The sequence below is a fragment of the Oncorhynchus masou genome, chromosome 15, assembly GCF_036934945.1.
Source record: "Oncorhynchus masou masou isolate Uvic2021 chromosome 15, UVic_Omas_1.1, whole genome shotgun sequence".
Lineage (NCBI taxonomy): Eukaryota > Metazoa > Chordata > Actinopteri > Salmoniformes > Salmonidae > Oncorhynchus > Oncorhynchus masou.
Window position 1 is genome coordinate 42,473,826 of NC_088226.1, and position 22,363 is coordinate 42,496,188.

Genomic DNA, 22,363 nt, shown 5'->3' on the forward strand with positions numbered 1-22,363 from the left:
TTGACCAGAGCCCATTATGGGTCCTGGTCAAAAGTAGTGCACTAAATGGGGAATAGGGTGCCATTTGGGATGAACCCTATGTCTATCAGCTAGGGCTACAACAACCCTGCCTGGACACTTCACATTCTACCAAGCTGTAAAATACATCACCTCATCTCTTAGTCTCACAGCTTGACTATTACAAGGCTAGGAAGAGTGTTAAATGTTAGAAGATTTTATTCATGTATTTTCACTCTTTTAAGTGGCTTGTTTAAACAGTTGAGTCTCTATTACATTCAGCAATCTGTCCTGACGACTATTGATTTCTGTTTATATACTTGTGTATTTTAATAGCTGTGTGTGTGTATGTTTTATATCTGTGTGTGTGTGTGCACGTGCATGCTTGTGTGCACGTGTGTGTGTGTGTGTGTTCATGCGTGTGTTTGTGTGAGACAGACTGATTGTGTAGCACGACGCATGCCAATTTGTCAGGATTGGAGCAACAACAGCGTCGTGCTGGGACCCGTGTTGGCACCATCACAGAGTGCTAAGACTGAGTATGATCTCATTGGAAGTCTACTTTGTTCCCATGGAAATTGGTCAATTTTAGCAGGCGTCTGGGAGCTTTCGGGGGAGGAACAGGAAGGTTGTATCCCAGAGGTGTGCTCTGGTAATTAAGAGCCCTCACCGGGGTATCTGGGGCTAACAGCAGGGTTTGTTGTGAAGAGAAGTGGCGGACGAGGGTGTGAGGAAAATCATAATGCAGCACCAGAGAGGAGCGCTGAAGTAATGCGGATAAAACTCTCATTGTGTGGAACAGTTGGGGAGAAAGTAGGCAGAGCTGAAACTTAACACTGTGAATAAAATAGTAATTGTTTGGATTTGTTATTCAACATAGTATCAGCCTGCATTTGATTTTAAAATTATATACAATGTAGTGATATGATAATTGTGGTGGGTTGGGCTGTACATATTTCAATTTGACACATTTTAATAATACATTTTTCACCGCCTTTAGCTCTCAAAACATGACATAAATTATTGAGCATGTTTTAAGCTGATTTGGTTATTCCTCTCTGTTTCCCTCTTCTCAGAACATACTGGTGAGATGGCTGATATAAAGCCAAATGCACAAGAGAACAAAGAAGGAGATGTGGTGGAACCAGTGTGTGACAGCTCCGGTGCCACTCAGGAGCCATTACAGCGTCACACGTCTTCCCTGAAGAACAATGCTGCAGGTCTGTCAGAGCAGCTGTCTTCTGACGGACTCCCAAACCCTTTAAATGGAGCACAGCCCAGTTCATTTGTACCCAGCAGTGTCCCTGCTGTTCCCCACACAGCCCAAGCAGCCCATTCACTGCCTTCAGGAGCACTTGTTAATGGACCTGGTTCACACCCCGCCTCAGAGGAGAGCTGTGGCCTGAACAAAAACAGCACAATGTCCAACAATGTCCTGGTGGAGGCCCAGGACGCCCAACTACGACAATCTGGGAGGGACACAAGCCCTCAGGTGTTACCACCACCCAGTGAGCTTCAATCAGACGCCCTGAAGAACCCAGCAGGGCTCGTTCTGAAAACACTAGCCACCACGCAGCCAGGGGCCAACAACACGTCACCATCAGACTCTGAGGCTAGTGAGGCTGAACTGCCCTACCAGGCCCTCGACACCACCTTGTCAGGCCACAGTCCACAATCACACCAAACGCCAATTAACCAAATATGGACGGCCGAGGGAGTCGAGGCTAGAGCCATATCTATATGGGACTTAAACACCACAGAGTCCTCTGAGAGCTCGTCGGACGGTTTTGACGGGACTGATGCACTACACTGGGATTCACAGAAAGAGCTCATACGGGCGTTGTGGAAGAATCGCACAGTTGACAGCAGCTTAGAGACAAACACTGCAGGAGTGGGAGTGATGTCTCAGCTTACCAGCCAAAGACAGAGGAAGCGTAAAATACACCTGGTGGGTACGGCAGGCTCTCCTGAAAAAGTTTACAACTGCAGCACAAATCACACCTACAAAAAGTGGCATATTGAAGAGGAGGAGGATGATGAGGATTTTGACATCTCCAACATAAATGAAGATGATTCCCCCTGTAAAAAGGCTGATGTACAAACTTCTGTGAATTCATGTCAAGAGCATCCCAGTGACAGCCCTGTAATCATTAAGAAGCTGATTGTAAGAGCAGATTGCCCGAAGGACAATCCCTCCGTCTCCCTCTTTAGTAGAAAGCCCAAACAGCTTAAGACAGAGCAATCCAAACAAGAACCATCATTCTTTCCATGCACAATGTGCAATGTTAATTTCAAGGAGAAAAGGCATTTGCATAGACATGTGATGTATCATTTAGATGGGCAAAATCATCAGGCACGCCACCATGAGAAAGTTCCCCGGCCTTTTATATGCAGGGAGTGTGGGCGTTCGTTCCGCGATCGCAGCTCCCTCCTCAAGCACATAATTATCCACCAGGAGAGACGGGAGAAACTCATGGAGGAGATACAGGGACTCAACAAACTCCGAGACGAAGGCAGGAACGCCAAGCTCCAGTGCCCGCAGTGTGTGTTCGGGACCAATTGCCCCAAGATGTTTGTCCAGCACGCCAAGACACACAACAAGGATAAACGTTATTACCTCTGTGCGGAGTGCAACCACGTGGCATTGACGGAACGGGAGCTTGAAGCACACCTGTACGCGATGCACTGTGACACACTGAAGTCCAAGTACAAGAACGTGATCAAAGATGAGGAGTCAGAGTTTCTTACAGATAACAATGATGAATCCAGTCATGTTCTGTTTCACTGTAAAGTGTGCCGTTTCAGCACCCAGAATGAAGATTGCCTTAAAAGGCATTGTGAGCTGATACACCAACAGTCTGATTCTGATGATGAATGTGAAAATCCGCCATTTAAAAAAGCACTTAACAATCCAGATCAATATAGCCTAGCTGACCCGTCCAAAAAAGCAGCAGATTTAAAACGACTGCAGCTAAAGCCAAAGTTCTGTATTAAAAAGCCTGCTTTCTGGAAAAGAGCGGATTTTCGCTTTTGGTCCGGTAGTGTAGCTGACTTTTACATGAGAGACACAGCAGACACACAGAAGACTTACAAAGGTCTTACCTCCTCTCAGTTCAAGTGCAGCATTGTCAGCTCAGCAAACAAGCTGTCACCTTCCCTGTGGAGGAGTGACAAGCCAAGCAAATTATCTCCTAAACTAACAGAGAAAATAGACGTGACAACAGGTCTCCCTTATGTTGAGGAAGACAATCAACTATACGACCATGTGGTTTCGGGAATCTCCGAAAGGACAAAATATCCCTCAAATGTTGATGTGTTGCTTACATCCAAGATGATTAAACCAGGCCAGATGCTGTATCATAGCTACAACTCTGACAAGAGTCAGGGAGGTAGCAACGACTTGACCGGCAGGAAGTCAGAGGCACAAGCTGTTACCCAAAAGACCCCATCCAAAAGAAAAATGTCCACTCCCTTCCACAACAGTGTGGACAAGGTGGTTGATAATGTTTTGCCAAAACTGAACCCAAAATTAAAAGAGACTACCACTCCTGAGGACACAGAGGAAGACAATGATTATGAGGACACGTATGACTTTAGTGCCTACACCAGCGAGGCTACAGCCAACTTCCTGGATAGTAGTGAGAACGAGAGGAACCCCTACGCCCGTAGCTACTTCATACGCAGACAGAGGGGTTCTTCTCTCAAAGAGAATCCTGCACCTGCTGCTGACATTGGCCGTTTGGAAAAGAACCCTGTTCAGGTTGACCACCATTTTAATAAGACTGAAGACAAGGACGGGGAGTATGACAGCAATGACATACAGAAGCTTATCATCAAAGAAGAGTGTATAGAAAGCTCAGTGTGTGACGATTCTCCAGAGTCACCCACCACCACCGGCACACACAACCAGAGTCTCTCCTATGACTATGACTTCTCCCCTTATTTTGGAACAGAAAGGAAGTCCTGCCCCTACTGTCCTGCTGTGTTTGAGTCTGGGGTGGGCTTATCCAATCACGTGCGAGGGCACCTGTACAGGTTGGGGCTGAGTTATGACGCTCGCCATGTGGTGTCACCTGAGCGGGTAGCCTCACAGGACCGACAGCCACGCGTACGCAGGAAGGTCCCCTCTGTGGTGCGGAGGATCAAAAAAGGTGAGCAACGTATTTATATTCAATAACTTATTGTTTTCTGCACGATTGCATTGTAATAGGGTTAAAGTAATCTGTAATTACACAGTAACTTTACTTATTACAGTTTTTTTCCCAGTCAAGTGTGTCATGTTATTTTTCTATAGATAGTGCTCAAAGTTACCCCAAAGTTAGCTAGTAATTTACCTAGATTGCTCTGGATAAGAGCGATAAGTGCAATACATGTACATGTAGATAGTAAAAACGTAACCTTTTTTATGATCTCCATGTTGCAGCTGAGAAGCCGGAGTCTCAGGCGGAGCACACCTGTCCCCTGTGCTGGGGCTGGTTCGACACCAAGACAGGCCTCTCCAACCACGTGAGGGGCCACCTGAAGCAAATAGGGAAGACCAGCACCAGCACCAGTAAGAGTCCAGTGTGTATTCTCAATGAGCTGCTAAAGGACGAGCAGGAACACCAGAACATCCTCCAGATTCTCAACAGGTACTGTAAACATTTCCTTGAAAAAGTTACTGTCCACACCTTTAAGGGATGTAATGCAATATTCTATCCTATATCATGTATACAGTGTCTTCAGAAAGTATTCATACCCCTTGACTTATTCCACATTTTGTTGTGCCTGAATCCAAAATGTTTTGTATATATTTTTTTCTAACCATCTACACACAATAACCCATAATGGCAAAGTGAATATGTTTTTAAATGTTTTTGCTAATTTATTGAAAATGAACTACAGACATATCTAATTTACGTAATTTAAGTATTCACACCCCTAAGACAGTACTTTGTAGAATCATCTTTGGCAGTGATTACAGCTGTGAGTCTTTATGGTAAGTCTCCACACCTGGATTGTGCATTAGTCTTTTCAAAATTCTTCAAGCTCAAATTGGTTGTTGATCATTGCAAGACAGCCATTTTCAGGTCTTGCCATAGATTTTCAAGCAGATTTAAGTCAAAACTGTAACTCGGCCACTCTGGAACATTCACTGTCTTCTTGATAAGCAACTCAAGTGTAGATTTGCCCTGAAAGGTACATTAATCTCCCAGTGCTTGGTGGAAAGCAGACTGAACCAGGTTTTCCTCTACGATTTTGCCTGTGCTTAGTTCCATTCCGGTACTTTTTATCCTGGAAAAACTCCCCAGTCCTAAACGATTACAAGCATACCCATAACATAATGCAGCCATCACTGTGCTTGAAAAAAATGTGATGTGTGTTGTGTTGGATTTGCCCCAAACATAACGCTTTGTGTTCAGGACATAAAGTTAATTTCTTTGCCGAATTGTAGTTTCTTTAGTGCCTTATAGCAAACAGAATGTCTGTACAGGCTTACTTATTTTCACTCTGTGAATTAGGTTACTATTGTGGAGTAATTACAATGTTGTTGATCCATCCTCACGTTACTCCTATCGCAGCTATTAAACTCTGTAACTGTTTTAAAGTCACCATTAGCCTCATGGTGAAATCCCTTCCGGCGCCGACAGAGATGGCCGCCTCGCTTCGCGTTCCTAGGAAACTATGCAGTTTTTTGTTTTTTTTTACGTGTTATTTCTTACATTAGTACCCCAGGTCATCTTAGGTTTCATTACATACAGTCGAGAAGATCTACTGAATATAAGAGCAGCGTCAACTCACCATCAGTACGACCAAGAATATGACTTTCGCGAAGCGGATCCTGTGTTCTGCTTTTCACCCAGGACAACGGAATGGATCCCAGCCGGCGATCCAAAAAAACGACTTCGTAAAAGAGGGAAACGAGGCGGTCTTCTGGTCAGACTCCGGAGACGGGCACATCGTGCACCACTCCCTAGCATTCTTCTCGCCAATGTCCAGTCTCTTGACAACAAGGTTGATGAAATCCGAGCAAGGTAGCATTCCAGAGGGACATCAGAGACTGTAGCGTTCTTTGCTTCACGGAAACATGGCTCACTGGAGAGACGCTATCGGAGTCGGTGCAGCCAGCTGGTTTCTCCACGCATCGCGCCGACAGAAACAAACATCTTTCTGGTAAGAAGGGCGGGGGCGTATGCCTTATGGCTAACGAGATCCTTCTATTGACCTGATTTAGAATTCCTCACAATCCAATGTCGACCGCATTATCTACCAAGAGAATTCTCTTCGATTATAATCACAGCCGTATATATCCCCCCCCCCCCAAGCAGACACATCGATGGCTCTGAACAAACTTTATTTGACTCTTTGCAAGCTGGAATCCATACATCCTGAGGCTGCATTCATTGTAGCTGGGGATTTTAACAAGGCTAATCTGAAAACAAGACTCCCTAAATTGTATCAGCATATTGATTGCGCAACCAGGGCTGGCAAAACCTTGGATCATTGTTATTCTAACTTCCGCGACGCATATAAGGCCCTGCTCCGCCCTCCTTTCGGAAAAGCTGACCACGACTCCATTTTGTTGATCCCTGCCTACAGACAGAAACTAAAACAAGAAGCTCCCACGCTGAGGTCTGTCCAACGCTGGTCCGACCAATCTGATTCCACACTCCAAGACTGCTTCCATCACGTGGACTGGGATATGTTTCGTATTGCGTGAGACAACAACATTGACGAATACGCTGATTTGGTGTGCGAGTTCATTAGAACGTGCATTGAAGATGTCGTTCCCATAGCAACGATTAAAACATTCCCAAACCAGAAACCGTGGATTGATGGCAGCATTCGGGTGAAACTGAAAGCGCGAACCACTGCTTTTAATCAGGGCAAGGTGACCGGAAACATGACCGAATACAAACAGTGCAGCTATTCCCTCCGCAAGGCAATCAAACAAGCTAAGCGTCAGTATAGAGACAAAGTAGATTCTCAATTCAACGGCTCAGACACAAGAGGTATGTGGCAGGATCTACAGTCAATCATGGATTACAAAAAGAAAACCAGCTCCGTCACGGACCAGGATGTCTTGCTCCCAGGCAGACTAAATAACTTTTTTGCCTGCTTTGAGGACAATACAATACAGTGCCACTGACACGGCCTGCAACGAAAAAACATGCGGACTCTCCTTCACTGCAGCCGTGGTGAGTAAAACATTTAAACGTGTTAACCCTCGCAAGGCTGCAGGCCCAGAAGGCATCCCCAGCCGCGCCCTCAGAGCATGCGCAGACCAGCTGGCTGGTGTGTTTACGGACATATTCAATCAATCCCTATCCCAGTCTGCTGTTCCCACATGCTTCAAGAGGGCCACCATTGTTCCTGTTCCCAAGAAAGCTAAGGTAACTGAGCTAAATGACTACCGCCCCGTAGCACTCACTTCCGTCATCATGAAGTGCTTTGAGAGACTAGTCAAGGACCATATCACCTCCACCCTACCTGACACCCTAGACCCACTCCAATTTGCTTACCACCCAAATAGGTCCACAGACGATGCAATCTCAACCACACTGCACACTGCCCTAACCCATCTGGACAAGAGGAATACCTATGTGAGAATGCTGTTCATCGACTACAGCTTGGCATTTAACACCATAGTACCCTCCAAGCTCGTCATCAAGCTCGAGACCCTGGGTCTCGACCCCGCCCTGTGCAACTGGGTACTGGACTTCCTGACGGGCCGCCCCCAGGTGGTGAGGGTGGGCAACAACATCTCCACCCCGCTGATCCTCAACACTGGGGCCCCACAAGGGTGCCTTCTGAGCCCTCTCCTGTACTCCCTGTTCACCCACGACTGCGTGGCCACGCACGCCTCCAACTCAATCATCAAGTTTGCGGACGACACAACAGCGGTAGGCTTGATTACCAACAACGACGAGACGGCCTACAGGGAGGAGGTGAGGGCCCTCGGAGTGTGGTGTCAGGAAAATAACCTCACACTCAACAAAACTAAGGAGATGATTGTGGACTTCAAGAAACAGCAGAGGGAACACCCCCCTATCCACATCGATGGAACAGTAGTGGAGAGGGTAGTAAGTTTTAAGTTCCTCGGCATACACACCACAGACAAACTGAATTGGTCCACCCACACAGACAGCATCGTGAAGAAGGCGCAGCAGCGCCTCTTCAACCTCAGGAGGCTGAAGAAATTCGGCTTGTCACCAAAAGCACTCACAAACTTCTACAGATGCACAATCGAGAGCATCCTGGCGGGCTGTATCACCGCCTGGTACGGCAACTGCTCCGCCCTCAACCGTAAGGCTCTCCAGAGGGTAGTGAGGACTGCCCTCCAGGACACCTACACCACCCGATGTTACAGGAAGGTCATAAAGATCATCAAGGACAACAACCACCCGAGCCACTGCCTGTTCACCCCGCTATCATCCAGAAGGCGAGGTCAGTACAGGTGCATCAAAGCTGGGACCGAGAGACTGAAAAACAGCTATCTCAAGGCCATCAGACTGTTAAACAGCAACCACTAACATTGAGTGGCTGCTGCCAACACACTGACTCAACTCCAGCCACTTTAATAATGGGAATTGATGGGAAATTATGTAAAATATATCACTAGCCACTTTAAACAATGCTACCTAATATAATGTTTACATACCCTACATTATTAATCTCATATGCATACGGATATACTGTACTCTATATCATGTACTGCATCTTTATGTAATACATGTATCACTTGCCACTTTAACTATGCCACTTTGTTTACATACTCATCTCATATGTATATACTGTAGTCGATACCATCTACTGTATCTTGCCTATGCTGCTCTGTACCATCACTCATCCATATATATTTATGTACATATTCTTTATCCCCTTACACTTGTGTGTATAAGACAGTAGTTTTGGAATTGTTAGTTAGATTACTTGTTGGTTATTACTGCATTGTCGGAACTAGAAGCACAAGCATTTCGCTACACTCGCATTAACATCTGCTAACCATGTGTATGTGACAAATAAAATTTGATTTGAAGTGGTTTCATTCCTCTCCGGCAACTGAGTTATTGATACACCATCCAAATTGTAATTAATAACATCACAATGCTCAAAGGGATATTCAATGTCTGTTTTTTTAATGCTTATTAACTCAATGGTTATTAACTCAAGACATTTCAGCTTTTAATTTTGGATGGATTTCTAAAATGTTCTTTAAGCTAAATTCCACTTTGACATTATGGGGTATTGTGTGTAAATCAATGACACAAAATTAGTATACTTTGTATATATACTACATGGCCAAGCACACAACCATGCAATCTTCATAGACAAACACTGGCAGTAGAATGGCCAGTACTGAAGAGCTCAGTGACTTTCAACGTGGCACTGTCATAGGTTGCCACCTTTCCAACAAGTCAAATTTCTGCCCTGCTAGTGCTGCCCTGGTCAACTGTAAGTGTGGTTATTGTGAGGTGGAAACATCTAGGAGCAACAACGACTCAGCTGCACAGCGGCAGGCTACACAAGCTCACAGAATGCAATGCATAGTGCCTGCCCCAATGCATAGTGCCAACTGTAAAGTTTGGTGGAGGAGTAATAATGGTCTGGGGCTGTTTCTCATGGTTCGGCCTAGGCCCATTAGTTCCAGTAAAGGGAAATCATAATGCTACAGCATACAATGACATTCAAGACAATTCTGTGCTTCCAACATTGTGGCAATCATTTCAGGAAGGCCCTTTCCTGTTTCAACATGACAATGCCCCCGCCCACAACACGAGGTCCACACAGAAATGGTTTGTCGAGATTGGTGTGTAAGAACTCGACTGGTCTGCTCAGGTTCCTGACCTCAACCCCTTTGAACACCTTTGGGATGAATTGGAACGTTGACACGCATCATCAGAGCCAGACCTCACTAATACTCTTGTGGCTGAATGGAAGCAAGTCCCCACAGCAATGTTCCAACATCTAGTGGAAAGTCTTCCCAGAAGAGTGGAGGCTATGGTAGCAGCAAAAGGGGTGTCTTCCGCATTTATTAATGCCCAAGATTTTGGAATGAGATGTTCGATGAGTAGGGTGTCCGCATACTTTTGGTCATGTAGTTTGTATATTATATATATACAGTGCCTTCTGAAAGTATTCAGACCCCTTGACTTTTTCCACATTTTGTTACGTTACAGCCTTATTCTAAAATGTATTAAATAACAAGAAAGTCCTCAGCAATCTACACCCAGTACCCCATAATGATGAAGTGAAAACAGGTATTTAGAAATGTTTACAAATCTATTAAAAACAAAAAAACAAAATACCTTATTTACTTAAGTATTCAGGCCCTTTGCTATGCGACTCGATATTGACCTCAGGTGCATCCTGTTTCCATTGGTCATCCTTGAGATGTTTCTACAACTTGATTGGAGTCTACCTGTAGTAAATTCAATTGATTGGACATGATTTGGAAAGGCATACACCTTTCTATATAAGGTCCCAGAGTTGACAGTGCATGTCAGAGCAAAAACCAAGCCATGAGGTCGAAGGAATTGTCCGTAGAGCTTCGAGACAGGATTGTGTCTAGGCATTGTTTTGGGGAAGGGGACCAAAAAATGTCTGCAGCATTGAAGGTTCCCAAGAACACAGTGGTCTCCAACATTCTTAAATGGAAGAAGTTTGGAACCACCAAGTTTGGAACCATCTTCCTTAAGCTCGCCGCCCAACCAAACTGAGCAATCGGGGGAGAAGGGTCTTGGTCAGGAAGGTGACCAAGAACCTGATGGTCACTCTGACAGAGCTCCAGAGTTCCTCTGTGGAGATGGGAGAACCTTCCAAACGGTCAACCATCTCTGCAGCACTCCACCAATCAGGCCTTAATGGTAGAGTGGCCAAATGGAAGCCACTCATCAGTAAAAGGCACATGACAGGCCGCTTGGAGTTTGCCAAAAGAAGAATAGGCCGTCATTGAAAATAAGAATTTGTTCTGAACTGACTTGCCTAGTTAAATAAAGGTAAAATAATAAAAAAAAATAAAAAAATAAATGTGAGATTCTTCAAAGTAGCCACCCTTTGCCTTGATGACAGCTTTATACACTCTTGGCATTCTCTCAACCAGCTCATGAAATTAAAATGTAATTAGAGGAATTCATTTCATTTGAGCAAATCATTTGTGTTGTGACAAGGTATGGTTGGTATACAGAAGATAGCCCTATTTGGTAAAAGACCAAGTCCATATGATGGCAGAAACAGATCAAATAAACAGAGCAACAACAGTCCATCATTACTTTAAGACATGAAAGTCGGTCAATGCGGAACATTTCTAGATCTTTGAATGCTGCTTCAAGTTCAGTTGCAAAAACCATCAAGCACTATGATGAAACTGGCTCTCATGAGGGCCGCCACAGTAAAAGAAGACACAGATTTACCTCTGCAGAGGATACGTTCATTAGAGTTACCAGGCTCAGAAATTGCAGCCCAAGTAAATGTTTCACAGGGTTCAAGTAACAGACACATTTCAACATCAACTGTTCAGAGGAGACTGCGTGAATCAGGCCTTCATGGTCGAATTGCTGCAAAGAAACAGCTACCAAAGGACACCAATAATATGAAGAGACTTGCTTGGGCCAAGAAACACGAGCAAGGGACATTAGACCGGTGGATATCTGTCTTTTGGTCTGATGAGTCTAAATTTGAGATTTTTGGTTCCAACTGCTGTGTCTTTTTCAGACGCAGAGTAGGTGAACGTATGATCTCTGCATGTGTGGTTCCCACCGCGAAGCATGGAGGAGGTGGTGTGGGGGTGCTTTGCTGGTAACACTGTGATTTATTTAGAATTCAAGGCACACTTAACCAGCATGACTACCACAGCTGGTTTGCGCTTAGTGGGACTATCATTTGTTTTTCAACAAGACAATGACCCAACACACCACCAGGCTTTGTAAGGGCTATTAGACCAAGAAGGGGAGTGATGGAGTGCTGCATCAGATGACCTGGCCTCCATAATCACCCGACTTCATTCCAATTGAGATGGTTTGGGTTGAGTTGGACCGCAGAGTGAAGGAAAAGCAGCCAACAAGTGCTCAGAAAATGCGGGAACTCCTTCAAGATTGTTGGAAAAGCATTCCAGGTGAAGCTGGTTGAGAGAATGCCAAGAGTGTGCAAAGCTGTCGTCAAGGCAAAGGATGGCGACTTTGAAGAATCTAAAATCTCTTGTTTTGTTTCACACTTTTTTACTTACTACATGATTCCATATGTGTTATTTAATTGGTTTGATGTCTTCACTATTATTCTACAATGTGGAAAACTGTAACAATAAAGAAAAACCCTTGAATGAGTAGGTGTGTCAAACCTTTGACTGGTACTGTAGATAGGATTTTTTTTTTTTTTTGTCTTAATTTGTATTTATTTTTCATGATGGCTATTTTTATTTTATTGTACTTTTTCATGTATCTCTCTGGCTATATCATTGTTGTGTTTTATTTGAAACCTGAACAGGAAGCAGTTAATCTCTCGACCAACCATCTCCCAGAAGTTCATTGGCAGCGACGGGCTCTTCCTAACACCTATGGGGATCCCAGTGAAGGTCCAACATGGCTGCCAGCTGGGCCAGAATGGCACTCCCACTCCATGGGATCCCAGTGCAAATACACCCAGGCAGGAGGGAGTTGAGAGAGAGGATTTCTTTCCTAAGAGGAAGAGTATAGAGGTACTGTTGAGGTGCTGTATTGGTACCATGCTATTTTATTTATATATATATATATATATAAAGTAAAAGTTAATTGTATGTCACCTTTTGAATGGTAGCATATATATACTGCTCAAAAAAATAAAGGGAACACTTAAACAACACAATGTAACTCCAAGTCAATCACACTTCTGTGAAATCAAACTGTCCAATTAGGAAGCAACACTGATTGACAATAAATTTCACATGCTGTTGTGCAAATGGAATAGACAACAAGTGGAAATTATAGGCAATTAGCAAGACACCCCCAATAAAGGAGTGGTTCTGCAAGTGATAACCACAGACCACTTCTCAGTTCCTATGCTTCCTGGCTGATGTTTTGGTCACTTTTGAATGCTGGCGGTGCTTTCACTCTAGTGGTAGCATGAGACGTAGTCTACAACCCACACAAGTGGCTCAGGTAGTGCAGCTCATCCAGGATGGCACATCAATGCGAGCTGTGGCAAGAAGGTTTGCTGTGTCTGTCAGCATAGTGTCCAGAGCATGGAGGCGCTACCAGGAGACCGGCCATTACATCAGGAGACGTGGAGGAGGCCGTAGGAGGGCAACAACCCAGCAGCAGGACCGCTACCGCCGCCTTTGTGCAAGGAGGAGCAGGAGGAGCACTGCCAGAGCCCTGCAAAATGACCTCCAGCAGGCCACAAATGTGCATGTGTCTGCTCAAACAGTCAGAAACAGACTCCATGAGGGTGGTATGAGGGCCCAACGTCCACAGGTGGGGGTTGTGCTTACAGCCCAACACCGTGTAGGAAGTTTGGCATTTGCCAGAGAACACCAAGATTGGCAAATTTGCCACTGGCGCCCTGTGCTCTTCACAGATCAAATCAAATCAAATGTATTTATATAGCCCTTCGTACATCAGCTGATATCTCAAAGTGCTGTACAGAAACCCAGCCTAAAATCCCAAACAGCAAGCAATGCAGGTGTAGAAGCACGGTGGCTAGGAAAAACTCCCTAGAAAGGCCAAAACCTAGGAAGAAACCTAGAGAGGAACCAGGCTATGTGGGGTGGCCAGTCCTCTTCTGGCTGTGCCGGGTGGAGATTATAACAGAACATGGCCAAGATGTTCAAATGTTCATAATTGACCAGCATGGTTGAATAATAATAAGGCAGAACAGTTGAAACTGGAGCAGCAGCACGGCCAGGTGGACTGGGGACAGCAAGGAGTCATCATGTCAGGTAGTCCTGGGGCATGGTCCTAGGGCTCAGGTCCTCCGAGAGAGAGAAAGAAAGAGAGAAGGAGAGAATTAGAGAACGCACACTTAGATTCACACAGGACACCGAATAGGACAGGAGAAGTACTCCAGATATAACAAACTGACCCTAGCCCCCCGACACATAAACTATGTGATGAAAGCAGGTTCACACTGAGCACATGTGACAGTCTGGAGACGCCGTGGAGAACGTTCTGCTGCCTGCAACATCCTCCAGCATGACCGGTTTGGCGGTGGGTCAGTCATGGTGTGGGGTGGCATTTCTTTGGGGGGCCGCACAACCCTCCATGTGCTCGCCAGAGGTAGCCTGACTGCCATTAGGTAGCGAGATGAGATCCTCAGACCCCTTGTGAGACCATATGCTGGTGCGGTTGGCCCTGGGTTCCTCCTAATGCAAGACAATGCTAGACCTCATGTGGCTTGAGTGTGTCAGCAGTTCCTGCAAGAGGAAGGCATTGATGCTATGGACTGGCCCGCCCATTCTCCAGACCTGAATCCAATTGAGCACATCTGGGACATCATGTCTTGCTCCATCCACCAACGCCACGTTGCACCACAGACTGTCCAGGAGTTGGCGGATGCTATAGTCCAGGTCTGGGAGGAGATCCCTCAGGACACCATCCGCCACCTCATCAGGAGCATGCCCAGGCGTTGTAGGGAGGTCATACAGGCACGTGGAGGCCACACACACTACTGAGCCTCATTTTGACTTGTTTTAAGGACATTACATCAAAGTTGGATCGGCCTGTAGTGTGGTTTTCCACTTTAATTTAGAGTGTGACTCCAAATCCATACCTCCATGGGTTGATAAATTTGATTTCCATTGATAATTTGTGTGATTTTGTTGTCAGCACATTCAACTATGTAAAGCAAAAAGTATTTAATAAGAATATTTCATTCATTCAGATCTAGGATGTGTTATTTTAGTGTTCCCTTTATTTTTTTGAGGGGTGTGTGTGTATATATATACACACACACAGTGGGGAGAACAAGTATTTGATACACTGCCGATTTTGCAGGTTTTCCCCACTTACAAAGCATGGAGAGGTCTGTAATTTTTATCATAGGTACACTTCAACTGTGAGAGACGGAATCTAAAACAAAAATCCAGAAAATCACATTGTATGATTTTTAAGTAATTAATTTGCATTTTATTGCATGACAAAAGTATGTGATACATCAGAAAAGCAGAACTTAATATTTGGTACAGAAACCTTTGTTTGCAATTACAGAGATCATACGTTTCCTGTAGTTCTTGACCAGGTTTGCACACACTGCAGCAGGGATTTTGGCCCACTCCTCCATACAGACCTTCTCCAGATCCTTCAGGTTTCGGGGCTGTCGCTGGGTAATACGGACTTTCAGCTCCCTCCAAAGATTTTCTATTGGGTTCAGGTCTGGAGACTGGCTAGGCCTTGAGATGCTTCTTATGGAGCCACTCCTTAGTTGCCCTGGCTGTGTGTTTCGGGTCGTTGTCATGCTGGAAGACCCAGCCACGACCCGTCTTCAATGCTCTTACTGAGGTAAGGAGGTTGTTGGCTAAGATCTCGCAATACATGGCCCCAGCCATCCTCCCCTCAATACTGTGCAGTCGTCCTGTCCCCTTTGCAGAAAAGCATCCCCAAAGAATGATCTTTCCACCTCCATGCTTCACGGTTAGGATTGTTTTATTGGGGTTGTACTCATCCTTCTTCTTCCTCAAAACACGGTGAGTGGAGTTCAGACCAAAAAGCTCTATTTTTGTCTCATCAGACCACATGACCTTCTACCATTCCTCCTCTGGATCATCCAGATGGTCATTGGCTAACTTCAGACGGCCTGGACATGCGCTGGCTTGAGCAGGGGGAACTTGCGTGCGCTGCAGGATTTTAATCCATGACGGCATAGTGTGTTACTAATGGTTTTCTTTGAGACTGTGGTCCCAGCTCTCTTCAGGTCATTGACCAGGTCCTGCCATGTAGTTCTGGGCTGATCCCTCACCTTCCTCATGATCATGAGGTGAGATCTTGCATGGAGCCCCAGACCGAGGGTGGTTGACCGTCATCTTGAACTTCTTCCATTTTCTAATAATTGCGCCAACAGTTGTTGCCTTCTCACCAAGCTGCTTGCCTATTGTCCTGTAGCCCATCCCAGCCTTGTGCAGGTCTATAATTTTATCCCTGATGTCCTTACACAGCTCTCTGGTCTTGGCCATTGTGGAGATGTTGGAGTCTGTTTGATTGAGTGTGTGGACAGGTGTCTTTTATACAGGAAACGAGTTCAAACAGGTGCAGTTAATACAGGTAATGAGTGGAGAACAGGAGGGGTTCTTACAGAAAAACTAACTAGGTCTGTGAGAGCTGGAATTCTTACTGGTTGGTAGGTGATCAAATACTTATGTCATGCAAAAAAATGCAAATTAATAACCATACAATATGATTTTCTGGATTTTTGTTTTAGATTCCGTCTCTCACAGTTGGAGTGTACCTATGATTAAAAAAAATGCAGACCTCTACATGCTTTGTAAGTGTATATGTATATGTATATATATGTATATGCATATATGTATATATATGTATATGCATATATGTATATATATATGTGTGTATATATATGTATATATATGTGTGTATATATGTGTGTGTGTATATATATATATATATATATATATATATGTATGTATGTGTATATGTGTGTATATATATATATATATATGTGTGTATATAGATATGTATATATATATATATATATATATATATATATAGATATGTATATATAGATATGTGTGTATATATATGTATGTGTATATGTGTGTGTATATATATATATATATATATATACACATAAACATACATACATACATACATACATACATACATACATACATACATACATACAGTGCCTTGCGAAAGTATTCGGCCCCCTTGAACTTTGCGACCTTTTGCCACATTTCAGGCTTCAAACATAAAGATATAAAACTGTATTTTTTTGTGAAGAATCAACAACAAGTGGGACACAATCATGAAGTGGAACGACATTTATTGGATATTTCAAACTTTTTTTAACAAATCAAAAACTGAAAAATTGGGCGTGCAAAATTATTCAGCCCCCTTAAGTTAATATTTTGTAGCGCCACCTTTTGCTGCGATTACAGCTGTAAGTCGCTTGGGGTATGTCTCTATCAGTTTTGCACATCGAGAGATGAATTTTTTCCCATTCCTCCTTGCAAAACAGCTCGAGCTAAGTGGGTTGGATGGAGAGCATTTGTGAACAGCAGTTTTCAGTTCTTTCCACAGATTCACGATTGGATTCAGGTCTGGACTTTGACTTGGCCATTCTAACACCTGGATATGTTTATTTTTGAACCATTCCATTGTAGATTTTGCTTTATGTTTTGAATCATTGTCTTGTTGGAAGACAAATCTCTGTCCCAGTCTCAGGTCTTTTGCAGACTCCATCAGGTTTTCTTCCAGAATGGTCATGTATTTGGCTCCATCCATCTTCCCATCAATTTTAACCATCTTCCTTGTCCCTGCTGAGGAAAAGCAGGCCCAAACCATGATGCTGCCACCACCATGTTTGACAGTGGGTATGGTGTGTTCAGGGTGATGAGCTGTGTTGCTTTTACGCCAAACATAACGTTTTGCATTGTTGCCAAAAAGTTCAATTTTGGTTTCATCTGACCAGAGCACCTTCTTCCACATGTTTGGTGTGTCTCCCAGGTTGCTTGTGGCAAACTTTAAACAACACTTTTTATGGATATCTTTTAGAAATGGCTTTCTTCTTGCCACTCTTCCATAAAGGCCAGATTTGTGCAATATACGACTGATTGTTGTCCTATGGACAGAGTCGCCCACCTCAGCTGTAGATCTGTGCAGTTCATCCAGAGTGATCATGGGCCTCTTGGCTGCATCTCTGATCAGTCTTCTCCTTGTATGAGCTGAAAGTTTAGAGGGACGGCCAGGTCTTGGTAGATTTGCAGTGGTCTGATACTCCTTCCATTTCAATATTATCGCTTGCACAGTGCTCCTTGGGATGTTTAAAGCTTGGGAAATCTTTTTGTATCCAAATCCGGTTTTAAACTTCTTCACAACAGTATCTCGGACCTGCCTGGTGTGTTCCTTGTTCTTCATGATGCTCTCTTCGCTTTAAAGGACCTCTGAGACTATCACAGTGCAGGTGCATTTATACGGAGACTTGATTACACACAGGTGGATTGTATTTATCATCATTAGTCATTTAGGTCAACATTGGATCATTCAGAGATCCTCACTGAACTTCTGGAGAGAGTTTGCTGCACTGAAAGTAAAGGGGCTGAATAATTTTGCACGCCCAATTTTTCAGTTTTTGATTTGTTAAAAAAGTTTGAAATATCCAATAAATGTCGTTCCACTTCATGATTGTGTCCCACTTGTTGATTGTTCACAAAAAAATACAGTTTTATATCTTTGTTTGAAGCCTGAAATGTGGCAAAAGGTCGCAAAGTTCAAGGGGGCCGAATACTTTCGCAAGGCACTGTATGTATATATAACCCTTGAATGAGTAGGTGTGTCCAAACTTTTGACTGGTACTAAAAGTTTGGGGTCACTTAGAAATGTCCTTGGTTTTGAATGAAAATGACATTTTTGTCCATTAAAATAACATCAAATTGATCAGAAATACAGTGTCGACATTGTTAATGTTCTAAATGATTATTGAAGCTGGAAATGGCAGATTTTTTATGGAATATCTACGTAGGCGCACAGAGGCCAATTATCAGCAACCATCACTCCTGTGTTCCACATTGTTAGCTAATCCAAGTTTATAATTTTAAAAGGCTAATTGATCATTAGAAAACCATTTTGCAATTATGTTAGCACAGCTGAAAAAGTTCAGTTTTCAGCTGTGCTAACATAATTGCAAAAGGGTTTTCTAATAATCAGTGGTTGAAAAACAAGTTTTAATGACTCCAACCAAGTGTATGTAAACTTCCGACTTCAACTAATGTATATATATATATATATATATATATATATATATATATATATATATATATATATATATATATATATTACTCTTTATCGTTGGGAAGGGCTCATAAGCAAGCATTTCACGGTAAAGTCTACACTAGTTGTATTCGGAGTATGTGACATACGATTTGATTTGCTTATGTTCAATATCTTTATTTTATTTGACTCTGTAAGTGTCTTTGGGTATCTTGAAAGGTGCAAGTAAAATGTATTATGTATTATTATTATTACAGATAGGAGGTGTCATTGAACCTTCCCCGAGCACTTTAGGCAAGCTTTTGAGGAAGAGGAAGTTGGACAAGGATGATGCGGATAAGAACCACTTTATCATGACCAAAGAGAGGGTTGAGGGGAGACAGAACCAACAGGCCAGCAACCTGGAAACACACTGGGCCCATGGTAAGAAGCCTCACAAATAATTTCTATACACATCAGAATATCAGCATTTTAGAGCACTTTCAGAACTGAAAAAGACATTGAGATTGTACAATTTCAAAATTGGTGATGATTATGGTAAAGTTGAAAAGGTATTTTTACATGTCCCCCCCCCCCAAAAAAAAACAACAACATTATTTTATTGTGATGAGACTGAACAGTGTTTAAAACAACCCAGTTAACCAAAATGTGCAATTTTTCTGTCTTCTGCCAAGTAACGGAGTTAAAAACTATAAAGTTACAAACTGCAGTTACTTTGCCTGCCAAGTATATTTTATTTGATGCTAATTATTATTGTGGTGCAACAAGGCCCCCCTTTGTGATGACAAAACATATGACATATGATCAGTCTGTTTCAACTAGAATCAAATAAGACAAGAAATCCAGGTAAGGCAGATAGATGATGGATAGAAGTGACAGACACAGCTTTATTAGCTAAACTGTGTCGGCGGTCTGTTCTTTTCACAGTGTTCTATCTTCATTCATAAGATTGATCAGTTTAGTCATTTGCAGATAAGTATGATTCTTTTAGGTGTTCTTTGGAATAGTTTTATAGAGTGCGATGATACAGATGAAGATAATATGTGACTTGTGCACACCAATTACAGTGTTAGCTTGCTTTAATGAAACACAAACTTGTCTTGTTCCACAGCTGTTTTGTATGTTTTACTAACTCTTTCATTACTTACAGGAGCCCATGTTAAATCACAACATGTCAATCAAATGGACTTGGATTTTTTTTTAAATTAAAAGAAAGAAACATGAAAAGAAAAAAAGTTCACAGTCAATTTAATTATTGTAACGCACACAAAAATAATGAATGTCACCAAAGGGGCCACGTTCTTTTGATGTGGCTCTGGAAGCACATCAGCTGTGTTTACACAACTTTGTTTAATGTCTGTCCAAATAAGAGTTCCCGTCCTTTTTGCAGAATGATTAATAAAGATTTTTAAATCAGATAGCAAATTTTCTTTGGTCTGTCAGAATTCTAGTGATTGCCCGTTTCGTGACAGTGTTGAATGTCATAGTTACATTATAGCTGAAAGCTGAAACCTTGAAGGTAGAATAGACTGAGTCATGCATTTGGTTTTAACCATCTAACAATGGCTTCTACACCATATCGCTGTAATCAGTGTTATGTTAAATGGAGATTTAACACACATTTTTGCAAACAAATTGTTGCAAACAATTTGCTGGTAATTTAAATAACCTTTAGTAGCTTGTCATGGTTAAAAAACACCTCTGTAGCAGATGTTTTTTCACCTATTAGGTGTGAAATGAATGGGAAGCTGTCGCTATTGTTTTCACACAACTGCCAGTAGCTTCAGGACAGCCTGCATAGAAACTCGGTGTGGGCTTGTTTCCCAATCAAATCTGTTTTAACAGGTGTTCGAAGAGACCTTTCATAATCTAACGCTTTTACGATTTAACATGCTCTAGATGTAGCCTGCAGTGCCATGCCAAACCATTGTAATTAATGTGCAATATTGACACAATCAGCACAGTACGAATTTCTTGTCATAGCCGAAATAACATTTTAAAGCCCAAATTGTTCCAAACCCTGCGTGAATCTTGTGCTACAGGTGAAAATAGGCACCCTGGAGTCCTTAGATTGTGATAAACATTGCTCTCAACAACACGTCTCCAACTGCTAAGTGCAAAACAGATCTTTAAAATATGAAAACAGATGGAGGGAGAGGTGATGGCACTCAGGGAATAGCAGTTTTACTTCATGTTCATCTATGTGCTCTGTAGTCATATTTCTTATATTTCTTCAGATTCTTCCCTTAAACTCACCTCCAGATTTCATTTCTCAAAGACGCTTATCAAAGACCCTGAAACCCAAGCAGCAATTAATTCAGATGTAATGCGTGTAGAAGTTGAACTATTTTAAAAAGTGGGCAGCATCCAAACAAAGTGTCTCTAATGGAAGGTAACTGTTAATGAAGTTAAAAACAAACAGAGCATGGTTATCCGGAGGCATTTTGATTCGATGCTACACTCTTGACACTTGTTCAAAGATGTTCTCCTTGCAAGAAAAGTGTTGTCAATGAGCTTCTGGAACATGTTTAAAGTTTTGAACTCAACTTCTGTGTGCTTTGCTTTCTTTTGATTTTTTTCTCTCTTTCAATGTCTCTCTCACTTTCCAGAGAGAAATGCATCTAATAAGAAGATTTGTATTCACTGTAACACAACATTTCCCAGTGCTGTTAGCCTGTCCAATCATCTTCGCGCTTACGCACGCAGGAAGAGGGTTGCCATGTTAGAAGGAACAAGTAAGTTCACTAAGCCTGGTCACAAAAGTCAAGAACATGAAAGGCACCTTTCTGAAATGACAGTGTACCTTATTGAACATGTACAGAACATTGCATCCCAAATGGTGCCCTTTTCCCTATATAGTGCATTCGGAAAATATTCAGATCCCTTTACTTTTTCTACATTTTGTTACATTACAGCCTTATTCCAAAATGGATTACATTTTTTTCCCTCATCAATTTACACACAATACACCATGATGACAAAGCAAAAACAGGTTTTTAGAAATGTCACATTTACATAAGTATTAAGACCCTTTACTCAGTACTTTGTTGAAGCACCTTTGGCAGCGATTACAACCTCGAGTCTTCTTGGGTATGATGCTACAAGCTTGGCACACCAGTGTTTGGGGAGCTTCTCCCATTCTTCTCTGCAGATCCTCTCAAGCTCTGTCAGATTTTCAGGTCTCTCTAGAGATGTTCGATCGGATTCAAGTCCGGGCTCTGGCTAGGCCACTCAAGGCCATTCAGAGACTTGTCCCGAAAGCCAGATCTGCATTGTCTTGGCTGTGTGCTTAGGGTCATTCTCCTGTTGGAAGGTGAACCTTTGCCCCAGTCTGAGGTCCTGAGTGCTCTGGAGCAGGTTTTCATCAAGGATCTCTCTGTACTTTACTCCGTTCATCTTTCCCTCGATCCTTATTACTCTCCCAGTCCCTGCAGCTGAAAAACAGAGAATCTTGTTTCTCATGGTCTGAGAGCCCT

At 43.0% G+C, this 22,363-nt stretch overlaps 1 protein-coding gene across 2 annotated transcripts in view; it reads left to right on the forward strand.

Annotated features, from left to right (window-relative positions):
- Window positions 1-22,363, forward strand: part of LOC135556268 (zinc finger protein 644-like) — a 53,963-nt gene that overhangs the window by 26,999 nt on the left and 4,601 nt on the right. For both annotated transcript variants that reach the window (XM_064989331.1, XM_064989332.1), the window contains 5 exons: window positions 1,074-4,148; window positions 4,421-4,628; window positions 12,460-12,670; window positions 19,145-19,310; window positions 21,497-21,622. In XM_064989331.1, coding sequence (XP_064845403.1) covers window positions 1,088-4,148; window positions 4,421-4,628; window positions 12,460-12,670; window positions 19,145-19,310; window positions 21,497-21,622 — 3,772 coding nt within the window. In that variant the 5' untranslated portion in view covers window positions 1,074-1,087. The remainder of the gene's footprint in view (window positions 1-1,073; window positions 4,149-4,420; window positions 4,629-12,459; window positions 12,671-19,144; window positions 19,311-21,496; window positions 21,623-22,363) is intronic.